The following is a 26172-nucleotide window of genomic DNA, read 5'->3' on the forward strand; positions in this document are numbered from 1 at the left end:
TCCCGCACGCATATCGGAAAGTAGCACCATATGTACTGTTAAGGTTATTAAAACACAGTGCCATCGATAGCTTTTGACGGGAGATGGGTCCTAAAACGTTTATAGTTAGATAATATGTTTAGCTTTAAGTATTATAGAAACGTAGATACATAAAGAATATTTTAGTGTGAAATATGCAATTGGCTCTTAAGTCAGAAAAAAACAGTTTGACAGTGTGTACTAATACTTTCAGAGTCCCATAAGGTAGTGTCCTAGGGCACACTCTGTAAACCTAGTTTTATTGTTTGCAAGTTAAACTTGAATATGTGCATTTAACTGAATTTGCACAGCACTTGCGCCATACGAAACACGGTTAACGGTGGCTCCGGATTCAGCGTACCGCTCGGTACAGATAGCGTTGTGGCCTCCATTTGCGGTCCTTACAACATTTGAGCGGATTAATAGTTTGACGATTTTGATCAGTTATAGTTTCTATGTTGATGATTTGTAGAACTTATGCTTAGGCTTAGTGAATTCAGGTTCAGACTCTCTTAAATATAGCCTCTATAATTATATTAAACCGTAATGTGCAGAATTTTTATTCCATCCACTATTGTCTACAAAAAGTGAAGCGCTGGTGGCCTAGCGGTAAGAGCGTGCGACTTGCAATCCGGAGGTCGCGGGTTCAAACCCCGGCTCGTACCAATGAGTTTTTCGGAACTTATGTACGAAATATCATTCGATATTTACCAGTCGCTTTTCGGTGAAGGAAAACATCGTGAGGAAACCGGACTAATCCCAACAAGGCCTAGTTTACCCTCTGGGTTGGAAGGTCAGATGGCAGTCGCTTTCGTAAAAACTAGTGCCTACGCCAAATCTTGGGATTAGTTGTCAAGCGGACCCCAGGCTCCCATGAGCCGTGGCAAAATGCCGGGACAACGCGAGGAAGAAGAAGAAGACGAAAGAACAATATTTAAACAATATGCCATATTAACTTATTTACCTACTTGTAAAAATTCCATAACGTTATTTCTAATTCAATGAAGTAAAGAAACATTTCATCCGTTTGAGATCCCATATAAATAATTGAAAACAATAAATTGGCATCAAACGAAGCGGGGACCAACTAAAGTAATCCCAGATCACGGAATTGAAATTAGCAAAAAGATCGAATGCCTATAACGCGGCAATTATGTTAATTCTGGCGATAAAACGCGATTTTATCTTCTGTCGCCCGATTGAAACGTCAGATTTTATCGCTGCAAAAGTGGAAAATTAAATAAATGACCGCATTTGCATTTAAAGGGGTAGTAATTTCTGTACGCTTACACGATACAATAACCAGAGTTTTACTTTTTTAATATCGTTATCATCGGTGCGGTTGTTTTAATATTTCGATACATTCTTTTTTACATTTCATTAATTTCAGTTAATGTGACAAAAGTTACAACAGAGAATTTTAAATAGGCGGTTTCCAGATTTTTTGTCAATAACTTATGTTTAAGGATATTTTTCACTTAACAACTCCTACACATTGCGGTAAAAATAAAATGAATATTATACTTTAAAACTTTGAACTGTGATAAACAAATTAAGTTGATTCTGACACGTGAATTTCTAATACGTAGGTAGTCAGGTAAAGGTAATTCGTAATAATATATTACCTGTGTTATCTGTAATATTTATATTGCGTAAAAATAATCTGGTTCAGCTCAAACTAAGAGTAAAATAACGTTAAGGAAATCAATAGAAGCCTCTGACAAAACGGACACAAGACAATTAATTCGTTTTGTTTTGTGAATCCAATATTTATTTATCAAAGCATTCTTCTCGAACGCAAAATTCAATTTGCTCCGCACGAAACCCGATGTCATTAAACTTTATTAATATTAACTTAATTACAATTCCTGTTCCACGGAAAATAACATAGTTCCAAATTTGAAATATGTTGCGTTCCAAAACTAATGAAACACGCTTCGACTCACGTTTCGTTTCAGATTTCGTTTTAATATTTTAATGAGGATTATATCCAGCCAGTTTTATTGCACATATCGTATTGCAGTTATATTAAAACAAAGTAATGGCATACCTGGTAGTTTTAAACGATAATTGTATTCAGTTTCAGACGCGAGGCGTTTTATTTTTAAGTGAACATAATTACATATCGTGAATATTTACTTCCATTATGTATTTATTTAATATAATAAACTCAAGACATAATTTAAAATATATATGTATTTAAAAAATTATCAGTTCATCACAAACTACTCAAACCCACTTAATATTTTAGAATTGAATCGCTGCCGGCACACATTTAGGGTTTTTGTAAATAAGTAGTATTTAGTACTAATATAGTAAAACACTTTATGGTACAAATATTGACATATTAACAGGAAAAACAGAATTAGTACAAAAGTGAACTTATCCATTTCAGGGATCTCTTCCAGTTAACCTTTGAGCAATTGAGGGAGAATTGCTTATTATTTATTTAATTCTGTTATTTCTGCATTATTGTCCCGTTCTATGACTAACGGCCCGATTCGAAGAATGAAATACGATATCGATAAGTTCTAAAGAAGCAGCTCGATTCGGGCAAGCAATGTCACTTTGACGTTAGAAATATCGTAGATAGATCTTATTGGCATCACAGCGGAATCAAAATAAACGTCAATTTTGACATGTCGTTTAGTTATCGATATTTTAAAGATCTTTCCAAGATCTTAAACGTGTCTCAATCATTCTTCGAATCGCGCCGTAAGTAGATTCGTATAAAAATCATCCATTAACGTACGTTTATTAATTATTACCATCTGACATAACACCTCACCTGTCTACATACTTCGTTCATTCACTCATCCATCATTTTGACGGGGTTTTGTGAAAATACTGAACAAAATGATTGAATGCATTTAATTATTTCAGTCATTAATAAATGTTTGCACTAACGAACGCGAGATGTTTCAGGTTATTTAATACTGCATTTGTTTTATTGAAACATATTTTATATAATATAAAATGTGAAGCGTAAACATATTCACTATTTTGTGGAAACATCTAAATATTTACGTGATTAATTAACTTTATGGAAATCTACATAATGTAAAAATATGTTTTTCTAATTATAAGAAAATCATTATTTTACACTATTGCCTCGAATTCGTGAGTGACACCGCTGTACTAGCATCATTCGTAGTGCCCGTAAGGCCCGTCCTTAGATATATGTCAATGATTGCATGGAAGAAACCACATGTTCAAATTGTTCTAATTCTGATATTACGAGTAACAAGTAAACTCAATTTCTCGATATACTAATATTGTTATAAAATAAGTAGGTAAATTGTAATTGTGCCATTTAAATTAATAAGTATGTCTGGTTAGAAATCCATTTAGGCAATGGACTGACGGAGTGTAATAATCTCTAAAGCTTTAATATAAATTAAAAGGCCCCTCATAAAAAAGCAAGCGCACAAAACCAACCAACAAACACAAAATTAAAAAAACCAATGCGTACGTACACGAAGTTTTGCATAAAAAACACTTAACCCTCAAGCGAGCCATCGATTTCGCGCGCAAACCGCACCGCCACCATTTTGTTTATGCCAGTGACGTCACGGCCCAGGGGACCGACCGATTGAAAAACAATACAGCTCAATAAACCCTCCCGTCCATGTAAATAATCCTACAGGGATGTCCTTGCTTTTTTGAGATTCAGAGCATGTTCTTTCTTTGAAAGTAGTGTTATGTTAACTTTTTGAATTAAAATGGAGGTTGCTTCTAGCATGTATAAAAAAACCGGTCAAGTCCGTGTCGGTCCACGCATAATGGAGAGTGATTCAGTACCTTTATACGATATAAACAGCTCAACCAGCAAAAAGGCGTGTCTTCTCGGCACTAAAGTTAGTTTAATAAGCAGGGAGTTTTTTGGAAAAAACTATTAAGAGGCTGTCAATACCTAAAGCGCGCACACTGTCTATTTGTATCGGAGTAAATGAGATAGCACTGTCGCATGTTACTGGGCCTGGGCAAGGGAATAATAAGAATAATATGTAAATAAAAAAAAGTGGATTATTAGTGTAATATTTTACTCAACCACGGTTTAGATATAAATGTTTTGAAATTGTGATTTTAATTGCAGACCCATAAGTCAAAACAATAAAGACATAAAACCGTTTAATTGTGATTTTAAGACCAATCTTTGCAATTATTTTCTGTCGAGCCGATTTCGTTCAATCATGTATCGAGTACAACCACGGTCTTTGAAATATAATTAATATAAACATGTATTTTACTTACTTGACTAAAACAAATAGTCTTTCTTAAAAAACTGTTTAACTAACATCAATTTCAAGGACATTGGGTGTTGACAGCCTCTTAAAGGGTCAACCGATAATGTTCTACGAAAGTATTTTTTAAGCTTACTTTTATAGATTTCATTCATATCTTTTATAACCCTGTTCAAAAAATAAAGGGTTTGTATCTATTAATAGTCCCGGAAAATTTTGGCGTCAAAATATTACAGCACGGCTACTTTAAAATAAACAACTCCATGCGCGCTTTTGTCAAATATATTATGAATAAGGACTACGTAATTTCGAATTACCCATTACGGCCGACGGTTTGCGCCATCACACCGCCGCACAGACGTTTGTCATCCTATAATTTTCCCCCTTGAGCATTCCTTACCAACTTACCCTTGCGGGCCAGGAATGGCAGGATATCATATAATTCTCGGGCCCTGAAGGAGTACGTAGGTAATTTACGGTCTTCCTCGGCGGTAATGCCCCAGACCCTACGGAGGACGTTGAGGAAATAATAAATAAAGTGGCGTGAAATATTATCACCGGTTTGAGATTTTTTGGCAGAAAAACGTCACAATGCGTAGTGAGAGCGGTTTGGGGTGATAAAGTGTTTTGTTTTGATTCAATTTTAGACATGCGGGGGATCTTTTTCCGAAATTTGAGAATCTTTAGTTTCTTTAATACAGAAAATGTACGAGTATTTATGTATGTACAGTCAGCATCAAAAGTAGCGGATAAAACAACGCGCCAAAAGTATCTGACATTCCGGATAACTTTTCGAAATATAGATAAATTTCTAAAATTCGCGCTCTAAAGTATATCTATTACAGTCTTAGTTGTTCTATATTCAAGACATCACTTTTTGTTAAGCTGTTACAGAATGGTAGATGCTTATGAAACGTTATTTGATCCGCTACTTTTGATGCTGACTGTACATAGAAAAGTTAACCAGACGAAAATAAATCTCTTCGTATCTTTTGTTTTAAAACTAAAAATATTTCAAGATTTCAAGATCTTAATAAGTACGTAATAAAAAACTGCATTTAATCTATTTGCAAGACCAAAGTTATCTCGAGCTCCGTCAACAAAGTGTGTACGGAGCTCTAAAAAGGAATGAAAATTATGCTTAATGACCAGTAACGCCAATGTGACACCCCTGAAGTTGCACTCGTATTGAGTGGTAACCGACATAATTACGCGCTTGCAGTGTTAATAAAAACTTTATCTTCCTAAGGCCATACTAGAAAAAAGTCCTAAATGTTCCAGTGAAGTTTGAACCTATGATGTAATATGTTTTTTTTGTTCTGTTTTAACGAATTGAACTTGAATTGATTGAACGAATCACAACAAAATGAAAAATGAATTAAGGCTTTTATTAATCTGTCTTTAGTTACCAACGTTATTATAGATTTGTGAATTGTAGCTGCATTCGTAGCTTTGCGCTTATATATTCGCTAAGAATTTCTCATTCATTAATCAAAATCTAAAACATTTAAATTCCACCCACGCTCTCTACGTTTAAACATGTATTATTCCTTAACACGTTGCCCGACTCCTCTCGACGCAAATCAATTCGGCACTCATTCGATTGTGTCGTACACAACAAAAGCGCCGATTTCCCCTGGCCACGATTTTCCGACTCACAGCTCAAATTCTAAGCCGTGTCAGGCAACGAATGCAGCTTGAGCGAGGATTGTGTCAATTATTTTTGAGATGATTGTCTGCTTACAGCTGCTCTGTTGAAGGAAGATGTACTCTTATGTAGAAAACATTGTTATTCAATTTGACGACCGGTCTGGCCTAGTGGATAGTGACCCTGCCTATGAAGCCGATGATCCCGGGTTCAAATCCTGGTAAGGGCATTTATTCGTGTGATGAGCACTGATATTTGTTCCTGAGTCATGAGTGTTTTATATCTATTTAAGTATTTATAAATATTGATATATTATATGTACCTGTCGTTGTCTAAGTACCCACAACACAAGCCTTATTGAGCTTACTGTGGGACTTAGTCAATTTGTGTAATAATGTCATACGAGTATAATATTTTCATTTATTTATTTAGTTATATTTTTTTTAAACAACTACTGATATATCAAAAACTTTGTATTTACTACGTCGGTGGCAAACAAGCATACGGCCCGCCTGATGGTAAGCAGTCTCTGTAGCCTATGGACGCCTGCAACTCCAGAGCAGTTACATACGCGTTGCCGACCCTAACAACCGTCCCTCCCCTCGTTGAGCTCTAGTAACCTTACTCACCGGCAGGAACACAACACTATGAGTAGGGTCTAGTGTTATTTGGCTGCGGTTTTCTGTAAGGTGGAGGTACTTCCCCAGTTGGGCTGTGCTCTAGATCTGGAATGACATCCGTTGTGCTGTGCCCTACCACACTAAGCTAGACGACACACTTGCTCACTATCGATCTCTTAATCAAAATGCACGGAAGACTGATATCATTTAGATATACTTTTGTAAGTAATAAAGTAAAAAACCTGCTTATTTATTTTCAGTTTGGCACCCGTCGTCACGTTTCCCTCCCACACTCGCTCCGGCGCGACAGGCGGTAACTACATTAAAAGAGGTGCACAAAGTCACGAGCGTATGTGCTGTAAACAAGCTGCGCTTTGTATGCCAATCAAATATTTAGGGTTCCTTGGACCGTTTATATGTGATAAATATTTAATAATATCTTTTAATTTCGTCTGCTTGGAATTATTAATATGGGTACCTATTTTATTTTTTATTCAATCTGCTTTTTATTGATTTCATTTGTTTGTTTTCTTGCTATTATATATTATTCCTTTTTTCTTACTTTCCGTGCTTCACTGGTTTATGGCCCCAGCGAAAGTCCATGCTAATACCATGCTAAGTCCGGACCATTTCGTGGCTAATATGTGTCATGTAATGTAATATTATACGTTGTAATGTTACCTATGTATAAGTTTCTTTGTTTCTCTTTTTATCTGCATATTTTTGCCACGAATTAACTATTTCTCTTTAAACATCCTTATTTCAGAGACAATTATAACGCCTTGAGAAAGTGTAATAGCAATCATTGAATTTGCATATGCTCACACCAATTATCAGGCGATGCATCAATTATCTCACTTCTACCCCGCTTATCACCCTCTAAAGAGATGATTTCTGGGATAAAAGCTATCTTTTGTCCTTCCCGGGACTCAAACTATCTCAATACCAAACTTCAACTCAAGCTATTTCAATACATTGTCTACGGAACCTTTACTAGCAACGCAGCGCTCTTGAAAATAGAAATGTCATGCTTCTTTTTAAGCTTCGTCGTCTGTTTTTCTGCTCTCAGATTCTGTTGCCAGTGAATTTCAACGCCATGCTCTTGGGAGCACCCAATCCGAACGGAAACCACAAAAATGTTTTCTTTTTAAAATAGACCTTATAAGTTTGTCAGAGGGTACAAATTAGAATATAACATTTCATATCGTAAGCAAATCATGGTTAAGGCGGGTGTAAGTTTTCGTAGAAATCCAGTAACTGTTGTTTTTAAACGTTCTAATTAAGTAAAAAGGTGACACAGGGTGCTATTTCAATGTTACGATACCAACACTGAAATTTATACTCTGTTTCATAGAAAATGTCGATATCAGCTTAGGAAGAACAATTTATTTGGCAATGTTAAGCTTCGTCCATAATGTTTTATACGGCATATTGTTGATAATGAAGTTTGCGTTTAGATATCATTGCTAAAGGAGAATATTTACGTTCTGTTTTATTTAATTATTGTAGATATCATTTTTAATTAAATTAATGTAAATAAGTAAAGTATTCCAACAACACAATCCTTCTTAGCTTACCGTGGACTTAGTCAATTCGTATAAGAATTTATTTATATTTATTCTTAATATTTATTTGTTAACGTTTTTTATAACCAACCTAAATCAAAATCTTGGGATTAGTTGTCAAGCGGACCCCAGGCTCCCATGAGCCGTAGCAAAATGCCGGGACAACGCGAGGAAGAAGAAGGAGAATAATTTATAACCAACCTATACAGGTAAAATAAGGTAGGCCCTTATTCATCTCGCAGAGTAGATATGGCTAAACGCTGTAAAACACTCTGTTCTATAACAACGATCCTATTGAGTGTATGTAAATAACTATGAGAGGTGCACACATACATACATATAATCACGCCTATTTCCTAGCGGGGTAGGCAGAGACCATGGGTTTCCACTTTCTACGATCCTGACATACCTCTTTCGCTTCCTTCACTTTCATGACATTCCTCATACACGCTCGTCGGGCTAGGGTGCTCTTGACCTGGCCTTTCTTCAGGATTTCCCTGATTTGATCAGAGAAAGTCCGCCGAGGTCTACCCCTTCCAGCTCCCTCTTCTACTTCTCCCTTATACCTAACCTACAATTGCATAATAAAGAGTATTGTATTGTATTGCTTTTTTGGGCCTAATTTAAAGTCCCACTGCTGGGCAAAGGCCCCTCGCTTCTTCCACTCAAACCTGTCATTTGTACATTCCCGCCAATCCGAACAAAATGGATCCAAGTCATCCCGGCATCTCCTCCTCGGTCTGCCCGTACGCCGGTCTATTATTGTATTGTATATATTATTGTGTTGTATTGTATTGTAATTATCTACGTCACTTGCTATTGTCAAATTAGTCCCAGATACCTTTGTATCAGCTAAACACAAAACTTTATTGTCTAGAGAAATTAATATTTGAAAGTCCTTCGAAATATAATTTACACCAATTCATCTCCTAAACGAAAAGACGGATTGGTCCAAATTATAACTCCCGCAACCAAACCCTTGAAGATGAAAGGACGAACAAGTGATATCTCTTAGATTATTTAACGCTTGAAAACACAATCAAGACACAAAATTGTTCTATTATTTAAATTATAATGGTTTTCAAGCAAAATTTAATGTTTTACTTTACCGACTATATGAATAAAGTGATTTTCTCATGAATTTTAAGATTTTTTTTAATTTTTGTTACCAATTTTTCCAGTCATATAATGAGAGAAGGAAATGAATAGGCGCGTGTTATTATTTTTATTAACAATTGTGTTATTTACACATACACTACAGTTGACAATTTTGAACACCTCTACCGATAAACAACTTCTGCCAGCGTAGCCAAGATGCAAATGCGTTAAGCATAATCGTAGCGTTCTCTCTCTATCGCTCTACCAAATTAATGCGACAGTGACGGTTGCGTTTCGTTCACTACGGAACGTTAATGACTGGCATGTTGGCTACGCGGGCTGATGTTCACAGTATTCTATTCGCTCGCGACTACATACGCTTAGAAGGCATAATATATATAAGATATATATCAGTCTTTTATCAAATGTTATTTTAAATTTCATTTTGAATGTTACGCATGATTTAGGCTAAGTTTATTTTATTTTATTATTTTTATTTTTATTTTTATTGTACTTGTACTTGTATCTTATAATAGCAAATAAAGAAACAAACAAACAAATAAAATGACCATTTATTATGTAGTTGTCAGTCCGCAGCAAGCTCGGGCGAATTTCAGCTACCCCTACAAACGAAGTTTCGTTCTTATTTTAAAACTACCTATTGGATTGTAATGAAACTTTGCACATACAATGATATGACGTATATATACCGGGTGTTTCCTGTAACAGGAGCAATAAATTAATCTGTAGGCTGTACTCCTCAAACTGACCAACATTTGTTCAACAACTTTGAAAAATAACTTATGTTTTGAATTTTATTACACATTAAAGTTAATTCTAAGACGCAATGTATTGTGAATTTTGTTATGTGTAAAGCGTGACAAACAACGTCAAACACACTGATGTCAACATACATTGAAAATAATATTAAATTTGTATGAAAAAGTTAAAATCAAAAGATTTCATAATTTTTTAAAGTTCTTATTGAAAAGTTATATCGTTTTAGGAGTACATTATTATGGTTTAATTATTTGCTCGTGTTACAGGAAACACCCGGTATATGCCTGTAATCCAAAATAAAGAAAAAATAAATTTGTGTAAAAAAGAACTTAAATTCGTTGTTTTTGGTGTATCTGAAGCTTTAAAATTAGAGTACAACAACTATGTTTGTATAAAGAACCGAGCTAACTGCGGACTACTGCAACAGGATTAGAACAGGATTACGAATGCGCAAGTAAAAACACAAAAAAAACTGCTTTACTTACTACGAATACCTAAATTGTAAATAGATCATTAGCGCCGTCAAATACAATCTGATTAAAAGTAAATAAAATGCAAATGTGTTTATTTTTCCTCAATATCCGGCAAAAGATGAAGATGACATCATACGGTAAGATGAAACTTGTGAACCGAATAAAAAGATCTTGCGTAGATTTAATAAATATCACGAGGCAATAAATATCGTGTTTCTTGACGAAAAAAACAGAGAACGTTGAGTTAGGAGGTTTTTGAACGAAGCCATATAACACATGTCTTGATATCGATGCAGTAAAGCAATTATAACAGTAGGATATATATAAGAACAAGTGGTGCTTTAGATTTTTATTAGTTTTTGTTAAATTAACTAACTAACTAACTGCTTTGGCTCAGCGATCCAAAAAGAATCTTAGCCTCCGAAACAAGAGAACGCCACCTGTCCCGATCCAGCGCGGTTTCCTGCCATGAATTGGCATTCAGCCGACGCAGGTCCGCCTCCACGGCATCACACCAGCGGTACCTCAATCGGTTGTTCAATTACCAATGCTTAAATGCAAAAAAATACAATGATATTGTTTTTTTTTTAAACAAAGTTTAATTACGAGTACTAGGCGCGCGTCCTGGGAAGAAGTTCTGTCAATGTTTTTGATAGAACATAATTATATTTATGTGCATTTTGAAATTTGTTTTCATTAACTTTAAGTATTGAACGCGCAACTTGCGGGGTTTGAAATATACAAGGAATAACACAAAACGAATTTCGTAGTCGGTATAAACAATAAAACATGAAATGCACAATCTATAAATGGATACACTAGATAACAGATTAACCGAATCGCTAATTTACCGATAACCTACTTAATTTCATCATACTGTTTACACTCTGTGTGCTACCATGCACTGTCGAATATTGCGTTCCTGGGGATCATAATATCCTTCCCCAATAACACGGCCTGGATACGGTCTGGAGAGTAATTCTCCGAACACATCTCCAAGGGAAAAACGTCTTAACGACATATGAACTCAATATAATATAATTTCATTTTTCCCTGGACGATGGAATAATCTATGGGCTTTTTGGCCGATATTTCTATATGTGATAATACATTGTTTTCAGTCGTTTCAGCGGTTTCTGATATATGAAAATGCTGCGACTACGAGTGTATCCTTCGTCTGGCAGAATTGCAAATAATAGTTTTCCTTCGGCGATCCTTTTTTGTGTTTACGAATAAAACATATGTGAAGACTCTAGATGTCTTCGGTCTCTCATACACCATATAACCCCGGTTACCTCCCACCCCTTGAGCGCGATCGTATGATGATGGTAGAATTTGGACGAATAAACTTTTAGACCGACACTTTTAACACCTGTAGCCCTAGTGTAAATGTATTCGATAGCGAAACGTGACGTACGCGTTTGCGTTAAGTCTCCTTTTGTATGGAATTTTGAGTTTCCAAAACGTCCCGCTTGGCGCGCTGTTTCTAAATCCCATACAAAATGATATTTAACGCAAACGCGTACGTCACGTTTCGCTATCGAATAAATTTACACTAGGGGTACAGAACCCCTAGTGTTTTTTTTTTTCGAAAGCGTGACATTTAGAAACAGCGCGTCAAACGGGACAGAAATGTCTCTGGGGTTACCAAGAAGTCACGTTGTAACTAGACGCACTACCTGTAGCCCTAGTGTAAATTTATTCGATAGCGAGACGTGACGTATGCGTTTGCGTTAAGTCTTGTTTTGTATGGGATTTTGAGTTTCCAAAACGTCCCGCTTGGCGCACTGTTTCTAAATCCCGTACAAAATGAGACTTAACGCAAACGCGTACGTAACGTTACGCTATCGTATAAATGTACACTAGGGGTTCTGGTCTAGGTAACATATAAAATGATTGGCATAGATGATTGGTCCATATAAATAAATAAATATTATAGAACATAATTGCACAAATTGACTTAGTCAGTAAGCTCAATAAGGCTTGTGTTGAGGGTACTTAGACAACGATATATATAATATATAGATATTTATAAATACTTAAATACATAGAAAACGCCCATGACTCAGGAACAAATATCCATACTCATCACACGAGTAAATGCCCTTACCAGGATTTTAACCCGGGACCATCGGCTTCATAGGCAGGGTCACTACTCACTAAGCCAGACCGGTCGTCGTTTCGTATATCGTTTTGATAAAATAAAAACCTCGATTAATATCTTCAAATATAAATCAAAATACAAGTAAATATTATGTAATGGAATAGAAGTAAAATATGTCCACGAAAAATCCTAAACAACAAACAAAAACTTTATCTCAATTATTCGTTATGAGCTGTTAATCAGAAAAAGTGATTTCCGAAACTATTCAAGAATGATATTCGAGTTTAAGGGTAATACGTCAGTCGTATACGATAACAACGAGAGATACGTGTAACACTTCTAATACGTTTGGCTTTCCAATTTGATATTTCTCTAAATTGTTGGTCTATAAAAAAAGAAATAATAATAAATATTATAGAACATTATTACACAAAATGACTAAGTCCCACAGTAAGCTCAATAAGGCTTGTGTTGTAGGTACCTAGACAACGATATATATAATATATAATTATAAATACTTAAATACATAGAAAACACCCATGACTCAGAAACAAATATCCGTGTTCCTCACACAAATATATGCTCTTACCAGGATTTGAACCCGGGACCATCAGCTTCATAGGCAGGGTCACTACCCACTAGGCCAGACCGGTCGTCTATGAGAGACCAAATCGCTTATTTAACATAAAAGTATATACGTAGTAAAGTATATTATATATAAGCGAATTTTTTAATCCAAGTTTAAATGTCGCAGAGAGTGTAGTGTTAGCTTAAAAGTTGATTCGCCCTTTTGTCTACGTGACAGAGTAATAATGACAGTATTCGTCTCTTTCAATTGCCACGTGTTAAAACAAACACACTTATTTCATCACGTGAATAAAGCCATCCATAAAATGCCAAAAGTCCGACACGCTGGAAATAAAAGCCACAAAAGAGATTCCCGATGGACCCCATAAAAATATGTTTAAGGGCGTCCTAGTGGACGGCGTGGACTTTGGCGCGGGTACACGGAGCGCGACACGCACGCGGGTGCCATTGTTGGTAAAATCAGTCGCACTCGCACGCAGCTGCGCCAGTTGGCGTTGCTCATATCAAATAAATATATATATAACTCCGTATAAGATAAATAAAGTCTAAGAAAAAACGTGCGTCCAAATACCTAGAAAAAGTTATGCTCGAATAGATGGCGATATACCTTTAGCCTATAGTCGAGTAGATGGCGACACAGTTTGATATTTAACACATATCAGTGAAAGAACATGGGTCAAATAGCGATATATCATTCTAAGAGTTTTAATCCTGTGTCGAAAGATGGCAGTAAATTTAGTTTACTACAAAATTTACTTAAGACAATACCCCTAAGGGTCTCTATTGTCTCCCATAAAGTTTTAAGTCATAATGTATTGTTTGTCCGCATTTTCGTTAGTCATAATTTGGTTTTTCTCAGAAACCCGTAACTTTTCAGGATTACGATAAAATAAACCTAACTTAACCCTATCGGCCCGATTCGAAGAATGATTAAGACACGTTTAAGATCTTGGAAAGATCTTTAAAAGATCGATATCTAAACGACATGTCAAAATTGACGTTTATTTCGATTCCGCTGTCTACTGTTGGCTGTCTGTGTGTGAGATCTATCTACGATATTTCTAACGTCAAAGTGACATTGGTTGCCCGAATCGCGCTGCTTCTGTCAATTATACATCATATTAAACGATATCTAAATGAGAACTTATCTAAACCAGAACTTATCGTTATCGTAACTCATTCTTCGAATCGGGCCGTGTATATAGGATAACCTAACGAAAATCCTGAAAAGTTAACGGTTTCAGAGTTATGGCTAATGATAATCTGACTATCATTCATTACATTATAACTTTCAATAATTATGCCAAACAAAGGGATCCGTACTCCTACACTAAATTCTCCTTGCTCATACTATTTTTCGTTAATCCTATCAGCCGCTCCGTTACAGCGCCAGCTAGCGGGCGCCCTTAAAATGGAAATCATTTTAAATCTATTGTACTTACGTGTTAAGCTCGAGGTCTAATCGGAACTTGTGGTTGAAAGCTTTGATGAGGAGGGAAGTCCGGTGGAAGTGTTTGCCAGTCTGTAACAAAATAATAATAAAAAATTAGTTTCTTCATTATCATTAATCGTAAAAAAATACCTGGATAGGAGGGCGCTTAGAAATAAAGTTGACGAGTAAGTCTCAAGCTAGTGACCCAGAATCGCGACTTCGAGTCTTACCCGAGACGGTGAGTTTTCCACATTTCCTTTTTTTCTAAGCAGACGTTTCTGGGAGCTTCTAGAAAACAGTGTGACAAAATAAGCGTGAGTTTTTAAGAAAATTTAATCATTGTGAGTTTTGTGACGATAATTTAAGCATTAAATATTAACAACAACTTGGTTCCGTGTTCATTTCATAAACTATAAGCGATATTACGGCCATGTCTGAAAATATCAATACGAAAAAAGTGCCTAAAATATGTATACACGAATTTTTTGCCCATATATTAAGGTAATGTATACATATTTTTGTCATATTTGTCATATCGATATTTTCAGACGTGACTGTATAATGTAGAATAGGCAAAAAGTTGATTCCCATACAGATGTCATGCTTAATTGTCGCCACAAAACTTACAACGATTAACTTTTCTTAATATAGAAGTTAATCGTATAGTTTTATAGAAAATTAATCCGGAGGGCGATTTCAACTCGATTTGATTTAAAGGGTTATGAAACAGTTTCATATCCAGATTATAAATTCCGAATCGCCCTCCTGAACCCCGAATGTTTTTTTTAGCTATGGTTTGTATAAGCACTGTGAGTAAAAAAATATCAATAATAGAATATAAACTGAAATAGATTTACTTATAATAAAAATAATTTGATTAATTTATTCCTTGTATCAATAATAGATTTTTTAAATGTAAATGTCGCCGTTGCTAATTATTAATTAATTTCGGAGTTTTTGCGAAGATACCAAAAAATGACGTAGTGTATTATCAGTTACAATTAATGTGTATCTGTTGGTGTACTTTTTGAGGCACTTAATGTTGCTTTCATAGTTTAAAGTCCAATGTGATCACCCTTAAACTTTGACTAGTAATCAAATATGAAAGAAAATATTTATAGGATCGAATTTAAACTGCCGTGAAATATACTAACATTAAAATAATTCTACGGATTACACTCACTTACTTTTAGTCACTCGCGCGACATGTTTCGGAGAGCTTAGGTCTCCTTTCTCAAACTCTAACACACAGACACAGACAGCACAGTGCGCGCACCGTTCACGACGGCCGTGAATCGCGTATACTGCTCTGCGCTGCCGTGAACACTGCTCGCATGTTAGTGCTTGAGAAAAGAGACCTAAGCTCTCTGAAACATGTCGCGCGAGTGACTAAAAATACGTGAGTGTAATCCGTAGAATTATTTTAAAATAAACACTGCTTCATCTTCAGGATATCATATTAAAGTTTTCATTAGATACATTCTTACTATAAATATAAGGAAATAATTCATTTAGTCGCAAATAACAAGAATGTGCAAGGAAAAGATTTACTACCTTGCACTTAAAAATGCACGCTCCACCCGCAGGTAAATACGTTAATGAGAGTAAACCTAGTACCGTTGTGTGAAGAGGCTTTTATTTGTTTAGTCCACCTTTTTTAGAAGCTAGCTTGGAATACTTAATGTATACCGTATTAATGTACCTATATTTGTGGAATACGTTAATTATAATGTTTTACTGTAGCTGGAAAAATATATCAATATGTAGTTTGGACACGTCTATGCAAGCCAAAAATATAGGTTTGACGGGTGCAGTTTGGTTTGATATTTAAAAAGTAAAACTTACTTTACATCGACTGATGTTGACAAAATTATGATGTTATTTTTTTATTTTATTTTTTATGGTAGAGGAGGCAAACGACCAGGCGGATCACCTGATGGTAAGCAATTACCGCCGCCCATGGACACCTGCAACACCAGAGGGGTTGTAAGTGCGTCGCCGGCCTTTAAGATAAGAGTACGCTCTTTAAGGAAAAGGAAAAAGCGGCCAAGTGCGAGTCGGACTCGCTCATGAAGGGTTCCTTTATGACGTATTAAAAAAAATACTTACTAGATCTCGTTCAACATTTTACCACTTTGGACACACATTTTACCACTTTGGAAGTGTCTCTCGCGCAAAATATTCATTTTAGAAAAAACTGATATTAGAAACCTCAATATCATTTTTGAAGACCTATCCATAGACACCCCACACGTATGGGTTTGATGAAAAAAGATTTTTGAGTTTCAGTTCTAAGTATGGGGAACCCCCAAAATTTATTGTTTTTTTTTTCTTTTTTTTGTGTGAAAATCTTAATGCGGTTCATAGAATACATCCACTTACTAAGTTTGAACAGTACAGCTCTTATAGTTTCGGAAAAAAGTGGCTGTGACAGAATCGGACAGACAGACGGACATGACGAATCTATAAGGGTTCCGTTTTTTGCCATTTGGCTACGGAATCCTAAAAAGGAGCGACATATACCGAAGGATTACATCGTTTACGGTAAATAAATAACTAAAAAAAAAAAATGTTGCGAGGTTCTGGTCGGCTTCCTTAGCTGAATTGGTTAAGAGGGAAGTACCACGTGATCGTCTAGAAAAAAAGAAACGTTTTTCCACTTCTAAATATTTTCCCCCTTTTAATATAAATATTTTCCATTCTCCATGATTTTTTAGTATGTTATTGACACAATAGAAATATAGGTTTGTATTTTTTTATAATTTGCAAAAAAAAAAAAATTAAAAAGCGAAACCCAACTAAAGAAAGGCCACTTGTCACGAGGAATTTCTTACACCCGCCTGTTTCTATCTCTTTTGCACGGGAATAATTGTATTACTGTCTTGCTCGCACTGTGTCATTGACTGTCATCATGCTCGAGACAGCAATAATATAATCACGTCAATGTATGAAATTCCTCGTCGTACTTATTTCTTTAGAAAAGGACCAAGTACTTCGAAGCTCGACATATCGCTTCCTCAAATTGGATTAGTATTACACGCATGAAACGGAGCGTAAAACCGTCCAAACATAAAACCATTTCGTGTCACTTTATAAATGGACACTTCACATTTATGTACCCAGTGAAGCAAAGTAACAGACCGTACTGATAACGGTCAAACAAGCCGAATTTGTTTCCAAAAAGGGTCCTACCGCATATTTGCAAAGGACCAAGAAAATAGGTCAGTGTATACTCGCCTTTGGGGTGCGTTCGAGTGAAAATTTTATTTCATTTGACTTACATTTAGGAGAGAGCAAACATAATTACGGGAGTTGACATTAAGGATTGATTTTTGCCGGTTCACTTGGCCCGGTGTTGCGCGGCTGAGCATTTCTGAGACTTGTTCCGATCGCTAACTCAACACAGACGAGATCACTCAGGCTAACCAGTCAAGTATAGCTGCACTCTTAAGAGCTAACTCAAAAATCTAACACAAAATTGTAGTTTTTACATATAGAAATTTTGAAGAATTCACTCATAAACAAGACTATTTAGAGAGCTCTAGCTCTCTAGAGCTCTAGTGAGGGCAGACTTCAAGCAAAACCTTAAAAGGTTAATGTTGTCTTTATAGAAAAAATCACTAAATATGTCTAATTTTCATTTGTTTTCAATTGTATATCGTTACCCTGCATACCAGTATAATTTTAGTATCTGTTCGACGACGGGATTCAAAAACACAAAACACATGCGTTTATGTAACATAAATGGACGACGACAAGAGGGATGAGCTGAAAGCCTGACCACCAGCGGTGATCAGCTATAATTATGTTGATGGTGATCTCTCGTGCCCGTTGTGCGCACGGGTCTTTGCCTACAATATCGTCTACGCCAGCCACACGAGAGCGCATGAACGCAAAAAAAGGAGTTGAAGCAGTCGCCGTGGCCAAAAACGATCAGGGAGCATGTATATAATTTTAATATAAAATACGAGTAGCTAATGATAATGCCGAGGGATTTGACTAGTAAAATTTCAAACAGAAGTATACATTCAGAGAAATTGACGAAAACCGCGAATCTGAAATCTTCTGTCGCAATTTACGCGCGGTGCACCTAACCTCCTGTTCCTTTCATATGAGATTACGTACAGTTTTTACTATGCGTGGTTCCAAGACCTTACCCGAAAACGCGCGAAGAGGCACAACCCACCTGAAGTTGTTGCCGACATGGCTCCCTCCTTTAGCTGTCACAAATGTGGTCGCAAATGCCGGTCCCGCATTAGCTTACGAGTATACAGCCACGAGAGACGTTGTCCCTCACATACAAACGCTGCATAATATCATCTGTCAAGATGTTAAAGGCCTTATGATGACACTTTTTAACGACTACCGGTCGCGTTATAGTGGTTTGCTTAAGATGTTGAACTACACACTAGCTTTTAGAATACACGCTTGAGTTGAGCCATTGACGGTGCTAAGCGACTTCGAAACGAGAGTTCGTTAAGCGTTTTAATTTCCTTTTAAAGATGACAATAGGTAAGGAATGGATTCGGTCAGAATAGAAAATGCCATTCGTTTGCACAGATTCAGTATTGAAAGTCGCTGCCATGATTATTGAACGATTTTGTTTCATACCTGATTGCTTCGGCAAAGTCGAAAAGGAAGCGATTTTAAGCAGTCTGTGTGTTACTTACAAACGAGTGACCAATTCTAGTCCATATAACATCTTACTTCATTGTTTTTTGTGGCTCGGCTAACAACTTAAAAACGACGAAATTCTATATAAAAAAACCGTATTCGATGTCAATGAGGTGGACAACCCAAATTCGCTCAGCTCTTGATGTGACGCTCCAGAAGCTGTTCCCTAGAAGTGGCCACAATCCTCAATGATGAGGAAACCGATGCAAGGAGAAGGACTCGATGTCAAGTTTAAGGAAAAGTACAACTTTTTGATTCTCCATGAACTTTTTTACACCATTAGTTTTTTTTTTTTGACATTAAATTTAGGTTTAATACTTGAATCTAGTGACGAACACATACTAATGGTATTTGTATGGTCCTATAGGCTGAGTTTGTGATATTACAAATATTATGTTGGCTATAGCCGCCATATTTCTGCAAATTCCTATAACTATGACCTAAACCAATTAGAGTACGCCAAATTTTAAAGAGCGCAATAATGACTATGAGGGTACCTATAGTGAATAACTCATATGTAATCAGTACCCCTAGTGTAAATTCAGTCGATAGCGAAACGTGACGTACGCGTTTGCGTTAAGTCTCATTTTGTATGGGTTTTTGAACAGCGCGCCAAGCGGGACGTTTTGGAGAGTCAAAAATCTCATACAAAATGACACTTAACGCAAACGCGTACGTCACGTTTCGCTGTCGAAAATATTTACACTAGGGGTACAGATTTAAGCGAGTTTCCCGAAAACTTTTGTTCTAAGCCAGTTTTAAACTTATTAATAATACGTTTCACCACATCTTTTATTATACAACTTATTGTTTTTAAGTAAGAAAACTAATGTTGATTTTAAGTTAATGTTAATGTTGACTTTTTTTTTATATACTTACGTCGGTGGCAAACAAGCATACGGCCCGCCTTACTTCCTTTTTTTAAACAAGTAGAATTCACCTTAACATGCCCCGATTACTTGTGCCAAATACGCTATCGTATTTCGGCGTCTTTTCTCAAAATTATGCTACAATGAGGTCAAAGTAAAAATACTTCTTTGATTTATAAATAAGTACATAAATACGGACCCAGGTTTATAACCCCCGACGTAATGAGGTAATTCTACACTTCCCCGTTTCTTTGAACGAAACAAAGCCGAAACTCAAAGGAAACAAAGGGATGTCGAACTTATTATAAAATGTATGAAAGAACAAGGAAATCGGCAAAGTATATGCAAAAACGCGCCGTTAAACGTATGGAATATGGTCTAAAATTGATATTCTTGAGTAACAAAATTATGTGAAAATGTTATGAGTGTGACGTTTTTGAGTGGTTCCGATTGGTTCGAGTATTATTATACTAATGGCTTATTGAGATTATGAGAAGCGGAATGGACTTCACAAGACCTTTTAGAAGTTTAAGAAGTTAAGTGAGGCTTTCTGCGGGCCTTCGTCGATTTGAGCGGGTGCACAGAGCGGGTGAGGGGGTTAACGTAAAATAGTATCAACATCGCTGACTGATTGACTGATTTTACCTATCTACGATGGTACCAGCAGGCATGCGCCATGCGCCCACGCCGTACACCCGCTCGAGCCGGCGAAAGGCCTATGGCCGGTTTCGGTGTCCTCTTAATCTGTAATAATACACCTTGAATATTTCACCATATTGCCTTTGATGGAGCGACCTGTACGACACAATGTGTCATGTCATGAACAATTTACGTAACTGATATTATTAAAAAAACAGCACATACATGATATAATTGAAAATATTAACGTCAAACGAAATCACATAGGATTATTTTCGATATTCCGTTAAAAGGTCTCACGTGATGACACGTAATGCAATCACGAAACCCCCCCCCCCCATTCAGTATGGAGGGGGGTATTCGGTGTCGGATTATCGTACGGCGTTGCAATTTAATAATGCGCCGCCCGAGGCGAGGACGATGCAAATTGTCGATTAAAATGTGTTCCCGGATTTAAATGACGTTAAAAGATGAAAGGGAATTATTGAACAACTTTGTAGAACGCTGACTGACAGACTTGTCGAATGATCGTCGACTTTCGACTTTAGAAAATATACTGGTAAAAATGGTTGGTCATACGTAGTAAATGTATTTTCTTCTTCTTCCTCGCGTTGTCCCGGCATTTTGTTACGGCTTATGGGAGCCTGGTGTCCGCTTGACAACTAATCCCAAGATTTGGCATAGGCACTAGTTTTTACGAAAGCGACTGCCATCTTCCAGCCCAGAGGGTAAACTAGGCCTTTTTGGGATTAATCCGGTTTCCTCACGATGTTTTCCTTCACCGAAAAGCGACTGGTATAATATCAAATGAAGTTTCGTACATAAGTTCGGAAAACTCATTGGTACGAGCCAGGGTTCGAACCCGCGACCTCCGGATTGCAAGTCGTAGTAAATGTATTTTATTTAAAATAAAATAAAGAAAGGAGAAGGAGATAGTCAGCAGTTGCCTTTATTTAAACAACGTCTATTTTAGATAAGTAATATAATAACATTCGTCATTTCAAAAAAGAGAGTAAAATTAATTTGTGCTATGGAACACAAAAAAAAATTGAATATAAACAAAAATGAACTAAAAACACATTAACCTCTCTCGTCAGGCAACTAAAACTGTCACTAAAGAGATCCCAAAAAGCTTGTAAAATCATGAACACCTCACTAATTTAGACCCGCGACGATGTTTATTGAATTAGAGACCCTCGTCCCCTGACCCCTAAATGTGTATTGACAGCAACCCTCTTCAGCACCCATAATTATACCGGGATTCATATTATAGTTCATATCACTACGTATGTCTAGACGTTGTGCCATTCAAAAAAATGATCTATTTGTACTAGATATATGATTCAGTTTTAAATAGTTCTTGATGGACTTTTGGGAAATAGGTCATCGATTTATTATTTTAGAAGGGTCATTATTTAAAAGGTTAAGGCGGATATTTTATAATGGATTGGAGTGGTTTTAGCATACAGTAATAAGCTAATAACGATGTTATCATGCATTAAAATACACCTACACTTTAACATACAAAACGCCCGAAGCTCTAACATAATATCATTATATATTTCTATTACAAGTAAGGACACCTCTGGCTGCCATAACAACATATTTTAGTCAAATTGTATAGCTACTATCATAATTAATATCACTGTAATTTTCACAGCGTGTTTTTAGTCACTCGCGCGGCATGTTTCGGAGATCCTAGGTCTCCTTTCTCAAGCACTTACAAAAAGAAAGAAAAAAAGAAAGAGTGCTTTGGATATGAGACCTAGACTCTCCGAAACACGTCAGTGTAAACCGAAAAATTAGTTTTAATGCAAAATGAGACAAAAATAATGATACGAAAAAAATCACCATTTTAAATGTGTTGTAGTTATACAATTAGCTTATTTTACTGCTGTATTGACACTTCAGCTCATGCCTTTTAATTTGTCCTCCTTCATCTCGACTACTAAATACTAATTAATTAATTTCTCAGCAGAACTATTGCTGAAGCACGAAGTCTCTTGTTTAACTACACAAAAGACACAGGACGATATCTTCAAGAAACTCTTTACAAATTGTCGTGATAGTTTTGCTTCAACGCGAAAGGACGAATCTTGGTAAGCAATAACGATACTTACGTCGTTTATGTTCTAAGGGTAGCTTCGAATCGTGTTACTTTGAATTGCTGAAGACGGCGATTGACTAGCTAGTATTATTTGAATCGTCTATTTTTCAAATCGGTACTCCTGCAGTGCTTGTTATTGTTATGATATGTACGGGACATACTTGTACTTTCATCATCTGTATCGTTCATACCAAGTATCGTAATCATATTTGTAAAAAAATAACGGTTACGATGACAGATATATAATAAATGGGCTGTGCTCTGAAGAATTGTTTGACATGATGCCCACGGCAACTTTCTATCACCCCACCGCCCGCCGTCGGCAGGGTGTTCATCCTCACACCCTAGAACCTAAATGGTCACGCACTGTGCGGTTTAAGAGGAACTTCCTCCCGCGCACGCTCCGGTTGTGGAATGAGCTACCTGCCGAGGTTTTCCCGAGGGTCTACAGTATGAGGTTGTCTACAGTGGAGTTGCACCACCACCAAAAGTACTGATTGACTAGCACGTTATTTTCTCGTGGATTAGCAAAGTAATATTTCTTGCTTTATTTACGATAATTAAGCGTTAAATTTCAATAAACTTTTGGTTTTGGTGTTCATTTCATAAACTATAAGCGATATTCCAATGTAAGAAAAACGCAAAAAGTTGATTTCCATAAAGATTTCATGCTTAATTGTCTTTAGAAAACTGAGAGCGATTAACTTTTCTGACAAATTACGCTAACTCCCTTATAAAAACTCCCTAACAACTGAATGTTTTTTTACCAACAGCCTAAACATCAGTGCCCCTAGTGTACATTTAGTCGATAGCGAAACGTGACGTACGTACGCGTTTGCGTTAAGTCTCATTTTGTATGGGTTTTTGAACAGCGCGCCAAGCGGGACGTTTTGGAAAGTCAAAAATCTCATACAAAATGACACTTAACGCAAACGCGTACGTAACGTTTCGCTGTCGAAAATATTTACACTAGGGGTACTGTACCCCTAGTGTAAATAAATTCGATTTTGAAATGTGACGTACGCGTTTGCGTTTAGTCTCATTTTGTATGGGTTTTTGAACAGCGCGCCAAGCGGGACGTTTTGGAAAGTCAAAAATCTCATACAAAATGACACTTAACGCAAACGCGTACGTCACGTTTCGCTGTCGAAAATATTTACACTAGGGGTACTGATATTTGTAAAAAAACGCCACATCAGTACCTACACCAAAACCGATACAAGTACGTTATATTTCATTTCGTCATTATATATACCCCAAATACCTCTTCAGCCTTGCCCTTTCCAAATGCCAGCAATAGAGCGCCCGGGAATTTTCCCCCAAAAAATGCCAAATAAACGAAATAAAATTAAGTACAGCGGTTCTTTTTACCGATTTAATACTATCCAGGGCCGAAATTATTCCTTCGATTGGATTGAGCACATGAAAGGAATATGATGTATTGGTTCCATTTACTTTTTACGGGGTTTCACATGCAAGTGGTTGAAAAGAGGGTTTTTTATCGGTCCTTATTGTATTAGAGAATTTGTGATGTGATTTGAATTACGTTTGGAAATCATGGGGTATAGAAATAACTAGGTACCTTATATGCTGAGTTGGGCCCATTTCGTGATGAGCATGTCCTGTTCTTTTGTTTTTATTGCCTGTACATGTTTGTGAGCGTCACGAATTAATGTTTTTTATCGTTTATTCAAAATTCAAAAATTTATTCTGCAAGTAGGCCTCAAGGGCTCTTTTACAAGTCAATACAACATTTATAGTAACATCAAATAGTGACATGTTTGAGTTTATCTTTGATAACGAGATTGACGGCTAAACGGGTATTCTGCAAGTCGTAATTTTATATACACCGTGTTTTTTATTGAATTCTATTAACTCTGGGGTTAAGGTAAGTACGTTTAAGGAAACTAAATGGCATAGTTAATTTTCGAAAAAAAAAGTTTTTTTATTTATTTTGTTTTATTAAAAAAAAAATTAAATTAAAATTTATTTATTTCAAGCTATTTGGCTCATATTTGTACAACATTCAAACAAACACACACATTATAATAGAAATAGACACTAAAGAACACTACAATATACAATAAATGTACAAATTATAATAATTATGCCTATGCTATGCTATACTGCTAGCCGACGCCTGTCCTCACATGCCTATCACAACAGTGGGTGATGTAGAGACAGTCGAGCCGGTCTGCAATCATCGCCAGGACAGTGTTAGAGCTGGCACGCACGCGCCGCACCAGCGCGGCGGCGCGCATGCGCATGGAGGCGTGAAAACAGGCCGTGCGGGCCCCCGCAAACATGCCCGAGGCACTGCAGTAGCGGGGCAGCCCCACCACTGCCCTGAACGCGTTATTGTACTGAACGCGGAGCGCGTTGTACGATCTCTGCGTGTAGTTTGCCCACAGTCCGCACGTGTACAGCGACGTGCAGTACGCCTTGAAAAGCGTTATCTTCACGTCCCTACTACAACGAGCAAACCTGCGAGCCAACATATTCGCTCTCACGCACAACGTCCTCCGCTCCCGCTCCATGTCGGCATCATCCTTGAGGTCCGCAGTAACAATATGCCCTAAGTACTTAAAACTCTGTACTCTGTCTAAGAGTGCTCCGTTAAGGCTAACAGGTGGTACGTTCGATACCTTGCTATAGCGGGCCTCAAAGACCATGTATTGGCTCTTCGTCACATTGTACCTCAAGCCGTGACTCACCGCGTACCCCTCACATATTTTTAATAATCTTCTAAGACCACAGACTGACGCGCTCAACAGCACCATGTCGTCTGCGTAACTTAGATTATTAACGCAAACTCCGTCAACCTGACATCCGACATGCTGTAAAAAGTCATTCGATATTTACCAGTCGCTTTTCGGTGAAGGAAAACATCGTGAGGAAACCGGACTAATCCCAACAAGGCCTAGTTTACCCTCTGGGTTGGAAGGTCAGATGGCAGTCGCTTTCGTAAAAACTAGTGCCTACGCCAAATCTTGGGATTAGTTGTCAAGCGGACCCCAGACTCCTATGAGCCGTGGCAAAATGCCGGGACAACGCGAGGGAGAAGAAGAAGAGTTTTATTAAAAGTAATTAAATTTTGCATATAGCGTTGTTGTAAGACGGGCATTATATTCAATTCAACCAAACAATTGAAAACTGTGACATATCAGTGTCATTTAGAACATGGATCGTCCGAGATAGTACTTACGTTTAATAGCAAATGTATGCATTCTGAACACTAATCAATATGTAAACAGGCATTAAGGCAAGTGTATACGCTCGTAAGGGCTGTATAGGATAAAAACAACTTATTGAT

At 36.8% G+C, this 26172-nt stretch overlaps 1 protein-coding gene across 11 annotated transcripts in view; it reads right to left on the reverse strand.

Moving 5' to 3' along the window:
* LOC133521066 (disintegrin and metalloproteinase domain-containing protein 11) overlaps nt 1-26172 on the reverse strand; it is an 813047-nt gene that overhangs the window by 262057 nt on the left and 524818 nt on the right. For all 11 annotated transcript variants that reach the window (XM_061855801.1, XM_061855805.1, XM_061855799.1 and 8 more), the window contains one exon: nt 14581-14660. In XM_061855801.1, the coding sequence (XP_061711785.1) occupies nt 14581-14660 (80 nt within the window). The remainder of the gene's footprint in view (nt 1-14580; nt 14661-26172) is intronic.

This window comes from Cydia pomonella, chromosome 9, assembly GCF_033807575.1.
Source record: "Cydia pomonella isolate Wapato2018A chromosome 9, ilCydPomo1, whole genome shotgun sequence".
Lineage (NCBI taxonomy): Eukaryota > Metazoa > Arthropoda > Insecta > Lepidoptera > Tortricidae > Cydia > Cydia pomonella.